At 47.0% G+C, this 7,895-nt stretch overlaps 1 protein-coding gene across 2 annotated transcripts; it reads right to left on the reverse strand.

Annotated features, from left to right (window-relative positions):
• Positions 1-225: 225 nt before the first annotated feature.
• exosc3 (exosome component 3) lies at positions 226-7,895 on the reverse strand. 2 transcript variants are annotated; one of them, XM_084550206.1, is made up of 4 exons: positions 7,031-7,888; positions 6,771-6,920; positions 2,697-2,848; positions 226-2,604 (listed from the first exon to the last, which is right to left on the reverse strand). In XM_084550206.1, the coding sequence occupies exons 1-4, from the start codon at positions 7,253-7,255 to the stop codon at positions 2,397-2,399; spliced, it is 735 nt and encodes a 244-aa protein (XP_084406332.1). In that variant the 5' UTR covers positions 7,256-7,888; the 3' UTR covers positions 226-2,396. The 2 variants fall into 2 exon arrangements, with proteins under 2 accessions (XP_084406332.1, XP_084406333.1); XM_084550207.1 differs by having other exon boundaries at positions 2,395-2,604; positions 2,697-2,886; positions 7,031-7,895.

Here is a 7,895-nt window from a genome sequence, read left to right on the forward strand (position 1 = left end):
CTGTTTGCTGATTGTTACTGGCTGTTTGCTGGCTGTTTACTGACTGTTACTGACTGACTGTTTGCTAACTGACTGTTTGCTGACTGACTGTTTGCTGACTGACTGTTTCTGACTGACTGTTTGCTGACTGACTGTTTGCTGACTGACTGTTTGCTGATTGTTACTGGCTGTTTGCTGGCTGTTTGCTGGCTGTTTACTGACTGTTACTGACTGACTGTTTGCTAACTGACTGTTTGCTGACTGACTGTTTGCTGACTGTTTGCTGGCTGTAACCAAAGACTTCATTGATCGTGTGAACGAGGACGAGCTCGTCTGATCGTTGATGAGTTGATGACAGATATTGATGGATGTGTTTTATTCTTCCTCAGCTTTAATGTGCCTTAAAGACTCTATGGAGACAACACCACGTCTCTGTCCTCTGTGTCTGTCTCTGTCCTCTGTCTCTGGTTAGAAATGTACACAAAACATTATGAACATGTTAGTTCCCCCCCCCCCCCGCCGGTGTTGATCAGGACCACTCAGATCAGTCCAGAGGTGTCCAGGTGTTCACATTCAGTCCCTTCAAGACTTTTTATACATTTCTATATAAAACATCCTGAAAGTCGACAAAGAATGAAACACAAATATTATATAAACTATACTGGTCTGTTTATTTAGGAAAATGAACCAATATTACATATCAGAGAGATACATCTCTAGGATTACAAGTTCATTTCAAGTTCAGAAGTGTCTTAGGGTGGAGCTGAATGTGAAGAGAAACTGGGTCCTGCAGCAAGAACACAAGTGGTTCTACAGAAGAACGGTTAAAGAAGAACAAGATGAATGTTTAGGAACGGCCAAGTCAAAGTCCTGACCTTAATCCAATAGAAATGTTGTGGAAGGACCTGAAGCAAGCAGTTGATGTGAGGAAACCCACCAACATCTCAGAACTGAAGTGGTTCTGTTCTGAGGAATGGGCTAAAATTCCTCCAAGCTGCTGTAGACCACTGATCAGCAGTTACCAGAAACATTTAGTGACAAGGAGGTCACAGCAGATACTGGGGACAAGGAGGACATGATATGTAATATTGGCTCACTTTAGTCTAATGTTTATGTTCCAGGTGTTTGGTCGGTTCTTTGTCGACTTTCAGGATGTTCTGAGTGATTTTATGAAGAACTGTGTGTCATGACAGCCGTGCTAACGTCAATTTAAACTGAGTTAATCCAGTAGCTGGACTCATGAACACATGAATACTGAGAGAGACCTTTAAATGACAGCGCTGCTCATCATCACAACAAATCTACAACACTAACATTAGCTGATAGCTGATGCTAACTGATAGCTGATGTTAGCTGATAACTGATATGAGCTAATGCTAACTGATAGTTGATGTTAGCTGATAGCCGATGTTAGTTAACAGCTGATGCTAACTGATAGCTGATGTTAGCTGATAACTGATATGAGCTAATGCTAACTGATAGTTGATGTTAGCTGATAGCCGATGTTAGTTAACAGCTGATGTTAGCTGATAGCCGATGTTAGTTAACAGCTGATGTTAGCTGATAGCTGATGTTAGTTAACAGCTGATGTTAGCTGATAACTGATATGAGCTAATGCTAGTTGATGCTAACTGATAGCTGATGTTAGCTGATAGCTATGCTAAGGTCTTGGTTTCTTCAGTTAGAGGCTCTTTAATCTCTGAGCTACCTGTTGGGCTCCAGCAGCTCTGATGTTTAGTTTCATTCTACTCAAACTGAAATATTAATTTTCCCTCCATGTCTGAAAAGGTTTGTGGTGAATCAGCCTGTAGCTCCACCTACTGGTCAAACTAAACAAGTGAACACGCCCGGATGAATCCTCTGGTTAACCACTAAATATTAAACCGTTCAGACATATCTGAACATCATTTCACCAAATCAATCTACGTTGAACACGAGTTCAGATTTTATCAGTGGAATAGGGAAAGATGTTTTATTTTCATTCTCATCCACAGAGTTGAGTCTGACGTAATTGTTGATTCAGCTAAAGGTTGCTAACGCCCACTGAGAGATAAACGCTCCTGGAAATCTACCTGGTTTGTATTGACAGTGTTGACCTACTGGTCGTATCACTGTCCTCCACAGGATGAAATATAACAAGCGTCTCTGATGAATTTCAACACTTTTGCATTCAGGATTTTTCAGGTCAACGTATTTGTCGCTGCAGCTCTACCCATCATTATTGATTATCTGATCACTGATCAGTCAGATGTAGCTCAAGATGAATCAAAGACGTTCAGCAGATAAAGAGTTTAATATCAAAGTAATAAAAGGTTCCGTCTTCAAAATAAACAGCTCTGATTGGCTGTCAGTTCCAGCACCAGCCAATCAGAGACAGCCTCTGATTAATAATGTCCTGACAGATGTGTCACGTGACTCTACAGCGCCCCCTGCTGCACCCTCCTGAACAGCTGCTGCCTCTGCTGAGCCGTCATGGTGTCGCAGCTTTGCAGCAGGTTGGACACGACCAGAGTCGCCTGGACGCTGGACGCCTTCACCCAAACCCGACCGTTCATCCCCACCACCAGCTCACAGGGGAACAGCTGCTCCAGGTCGGACCGGACCGGGCTGACGGGGGACAGCAGCCTGGGACGGGAGGAGGGGGAGATTAGCAGATCAATGTATTATAAATAATGAATGTGTGTGTGTGTGGGGGGGGGGGTGAGGGGGTGAATCACCTTCTGACAAGTCCCAGAGACACCGTGAAGAGAAGACCTCCTCCTCCAAACACCCCCATCCCATTGGCTCGACCTGAGCCGTCGATACACACCAGCTCTGGCTCCATGTCCTTATTGGCCACGATGAACTGAGCAAACACCAGGTCACCCACCTGGACAGGTAACACACAGATTGAGGAGGAGTTAACATCTGGACACAGAGAGAGAAGAGGAGTTAACATCTGGACAGGTAACACACAGAGAGGAGGAGTTAACACCTGGACACAGAGAGGAGGAGTTAACACCTGGACAGGTAACACACAGAGAAGAGGAGTTAACATCTGGACACAGAGAGAGAAGAGGAGTTAACATCTGGACAGGTAACACACAGAGAAGAGGAGTTAACACCTGGACAGGTAACACACAGAGAGGAGGAGTTAACACCTGGACACAGAGAGGAGGAGTTAACATCTGGACAGGTAACACACAGAGAAGAGGAGTTAACACCTGGACACAGAGAGGAGGAGTTAACACCTGGACAGGTAACACACAGAGAGGAGGAGTTAACACCTGGACAGGTAACACACAGAGAGGAGGAGTTAACACCTGGACACAGAGAGAGGAGGAGTTAACATCTGGACACACAGAGAGAAGAGGAGTTAACATCTGGACACACAGAGAGAGGAGGAGTTAACATCTGGACACAGAGAAGAGGAGGAGTTAACATCTGGACACAGAGAGAGGAGGAGTTAACATCTGGACACACAGAGAGAGGAGGAGTTAACATCTGGACACAGAGAAGAGGAGGAGTTAACATCTGGACACAGAGAAGAGGAGGAGTTAACATCTGGACACACAGAGAGGAGGAGTTAACATCTGGACACAGAGAGGAGGAGTTAACATCTGGACACACAGAGAAGAGGAGGAGTTAACATCTGGACACAGAGAAGAGGAGGAGTTAACATCTGGACACAGAGAGAGGAGGAGTTAACATCTGGACACACAGATAAGAGGAGTTAACATCTGGACACAGAGACGAAGAGGAGTTAACATCTGGACACACAGAGAGAGGAGTTAACATCTGGACACACAGAGAGGAGGAGTTAACATCTGGACACAGAGAGAGGAGGAGTTAACATCTGCACACACAGAGAAGAGGAGTTAACATCTGGACACACAGAGAGGAGGAGTTAACATCTGGACACACAGAGAGAGGAAGAGTTAACATCTGGACACAGAGAAGAGGAGTTAACATCTGGACACAGAGAAGAGGAGTTAACATCTGGACACACAGAGAAGAGGAGTTAACATCTGGACACAGAGAGAGAAGAGAAGTTAACATCTGGACACAGAGAAGAAGAGTGAACATCTGGACAGGTAACACACAGAGAGGAGGAGTTAACATCTGGACACAGAGAGAAGAGGAGTTAACATCTGGACACAGAGAGAGAAGAGAAGTTAACATCTGGACACAGAGAAGAAGAGTGAACATCTGGACAGGTAACACACAGAGAGGAGGAGTTAACATCTGGACACAGAGAGAAGAGGAGTTAACATCTGGACACAGAGAAGAGGAGTTAACATCTGGACACACAGAGAAGAGGAGTTAACATCTGGACACAGAGAGAGAAGAGAAGTTAACATCTGGACACAGAGAAGAAGAGTGAACATCTGGACAGGTAACACACAGAGAGGAGGAGTTAACATCTGGACACAGAGAGAAGAAGAGTTAACATCTGGACACAGAGAGAAGAGGAGTTAACATCTGGACACACAGAGAGGAGGAGTTAACACCTGGACACAGAGAGAGAAGAGGAGTTAACACCTGGACACACAGAGAGAAGAGAAGTTAACATCTGGACACAGAGAAGAAGAGTGAACATCTGGACAGGTAACACACAGAGAGGAGGAGTTAACATCTGGACACACAGAGAAGAGGAGGAGTTAACATCTGGACACACAGAGAAGAGGAGTTAACATCTGGACACAGAGAGAAGAAGAGTTAACATCTGGACACACAGAGAGAGGAGGAGTTAACACCTGGACACACAGAGAGAGGAGGAGTTAACACCTGGACACACAGAGAGAGGAGGAGTTAACACCTGGACACACAGAGAGAGGAGGAGTTAACACCTGGACACACAGAGAGAGGAGGAGTTAACACCTGGACACAGAGAGAGGAGGAGTTAACATCTGGACACACAGAGAGGAGGAGTTAACACCTGGACACAGAGAAGAGGAGGAGTTAACACCTGGACACAGAGAAGAGGAGGAGTTAACACCTGGACACACAGAGAGGAGGAGTTAACATCTGGACACACAGAGAGAAGAGGAGTTAACATCTGGACACACAGAGAGGAGGAGTTAACACCTGGACACAGAGAAGAGGAGGAGTTAACACCTGGACACACAGAGAGGAGGAGTTAACATCTGGACACAGAGAGAGGAGGAGTTAACACCTGGACACAGAGAGAGGAGGAGTTAACACCTGGACACAGAGAGAAGAGGAGTTAACATCTGGACACAGAGAGAAGAGGAGTTAACATCTGGACACACAGAGAGGAGGAGTTAACACCTGGACACAGAGAAGAGGTGGAGTTAACACCTGGACACAGAGAGAGGAGGAGTTAACATCTGGACACAGAGAGAAGAGGAGTTAACATCTGGACACACAGAGAGGAGGAGTTAACATCTGGACACAGAGAGAAGAGGAGTTAACATCTGGACACACAGAGAGAAGAGGAGTTAACATCTGGACACACAGAGAGGAGGAGTTAACACCTGGACACACAGAGAGGAGGAGTTAACATCTGGACACAGAGAGAAGAGGAGTTAACATCTGGACACACAGAGAGGAGGAGTTAACACCTGGACACAGAGAAGAGGAGGAGTTAACACCTGGACACAGAGAAGAGGAGGAGTTAACACCTGGACACAGAGAAGAGGAGGAGTTAACATCTGGACACACAGAGAGAAGAGGAGTTAACATCTGGACACACAGAGAAGAGGAGTTAACACCTGGACACACACAGAGAGGAGGAGTTAACACCTGGACACACAGAGAGAAGAGGAGTTAACATCTGGACACACAGAGAGAAGAGGAGTTAACATCTGGACACACAGAGAAGAGGAGTTAACACCTGGACACAGAGAGGAGGAGTTAACACCTGGACACAGAGAGGAGGAGTTAACACCTGGACACACAGAGAGGAGGAGTTAACACCTGGACACACAGAGAGAGGAGGAGTTAACATCTGGACACACAGAAAAGAGGAGTTAACACCTGGACACACAGAGAGGAGGAGTTAACACCTGGACACACAGAGAGGAGGAGTTAAAACCTGGACACACAGAGAGGAGGAGTTAAAACCTGGACAGGTAACACACAGAGAGGAGGAGTTAACACCTGGACACACAGAGAGGAGGAGTTAACATCTGGACAGGTAACACACAGAGAAGAGGAGTTAACACCTGGACACAGAGAGGAGGAGTTAACACCTGGACACAGAGAGGAGGAGTTAACACCTGGACATAGAGAGGAGGAGTTAACACCTGGACACACAGAGAGGAGGAGTTAAAACCTGGACAGGTAACACACAGAGAGGAGGAGTTAACATCTGGACACACAGAGAGGAGGAGTTAACATCTGGACACACAGAGAGGAGGAGTTAACACCTGGACAGGTAACACACAGAGAGGAGGAGTTAACACCTGGACACACAGAGAGGAGGAGTTAACACCTGGACACACAGAGAGGAGGAGTTAACATCTGGACACACAGAGAGGAGGAGTTAACACCTGGACACAGAGAGAGGAGGAGTTAACACCTGGACACACAGAGAAGAGGAGTTAACATCTGGACACACAGAGAGGAGGAGTTAACACCTGGACACACAGAGAGGAGGAGTTAACACCTGGACACACAGAGAGGAGGAGTTAACACCTGGACACACAGAGAGAAGAGGAGTTAACATCTGGACACACAGAGAGAGGAGGAGTTAACATCTGGACACACAGAGAGAGGAGGAGTTAACACCTGGACAGGTAACACACCCTATCTGTCCCCAGTGTCTCACCTGTCCCCCAGAGTCTTACCTGGACATTGGGCCTGTTCCTCTTGGTGGCCCCCTCAAACGCCAGGTAGGACAGGGACGCCTGCTCACTTCCTCCCACGTCCACCTTGAAGACGTCTCCAGACTTTGAGGTCACGATGCCGATGACGGTCTCTCCTTTAGCGGGGACATACTGAGGACAGACAGGGGACAGGGTCAGCTCCCAGCATGCACTGGTCCCTCATGAATAAATAAATATATAAATCGCATCTTTTCTGAAGGGAGCTCCGTGTCCAGTCTCACCCTCCTCTGCTGGGAGTCGATCCAGAACACGTTCGGTTGTTTGTGTCGCAGGACGCCGCTCTTACACACCAGCAGCCGGGCTCCGCTCCGCCTCAGACCCGGGCCGCACAACACCTTCTCCGGCTTCACGGGCTCCGACAGAGAGATGGTGTCCTCGGCCTCGAAGGAGAACTCATCTCCCGGTAACAGAACCTCCCCGACCCGCTGCTTCAGTCCGGAGAACATGCTGCTGCTCACACGCTGGTGTTGTTGTCCGCCGGACGGAAGAACACGACACACACCGGAAACAGGAAACAGGAAGTAGCCTGCAGCGCCCTCTGACGGAAAGGAGGGGAAAAAGAAAAGAAGACCTCGTTTATTTTCTTCCAGATCTATTAATTTATTAATTTGAAGATTAAATCCAGGACGGAACGATGTGACCAAGAGGGCTAAAGAAAAAAACCGCTAAACACTAAATCTAACAATAATGATGAAAGCCTCTCTCCTCTGTGTGTCTCTACCTGTCTACCTGTGTGTGGCGCTGTCACTGTTGCCTCGAGACAGACACCACGTGGTGCTGCTCATAAAACCCGCGCCTTTTAAAAATGTCCTCTACACCTGATCCTCCACGCGTCTTTTAAAAATGTCCACTGCACCTGATCCTCCACGCGTCTTTTAAAAATGTCCACTGCACCTGATCCTCCACGCGTCTTTTAAAAATGTCCACTGCACCTGATCCTCCACGCGTCTTTTAAAAATGTCCTCTACACCTGATCCTCCACGCGTCTTTAAAAAATGTCCTCTACACCTGATCCTCCACGCGTCTTTTAAAAAATGTCCTCTACACCCGATCCTCCACGCGTCTTTAAAAAATGTCCTCTACACC

The sequence above is a fragment of the Chelon labrosus genome, assembly GCF_963514085.1.
Source record: "Chelon labrosus genome assembly, chromosome: 8".
NCBI classification, from domain to species: domain Eukaryota; kingdom Metazoa; phylum Chordata; class Actinopteri; order Mugiliformes; family Mugilidae; genus Chelon; species Chelon labrosus.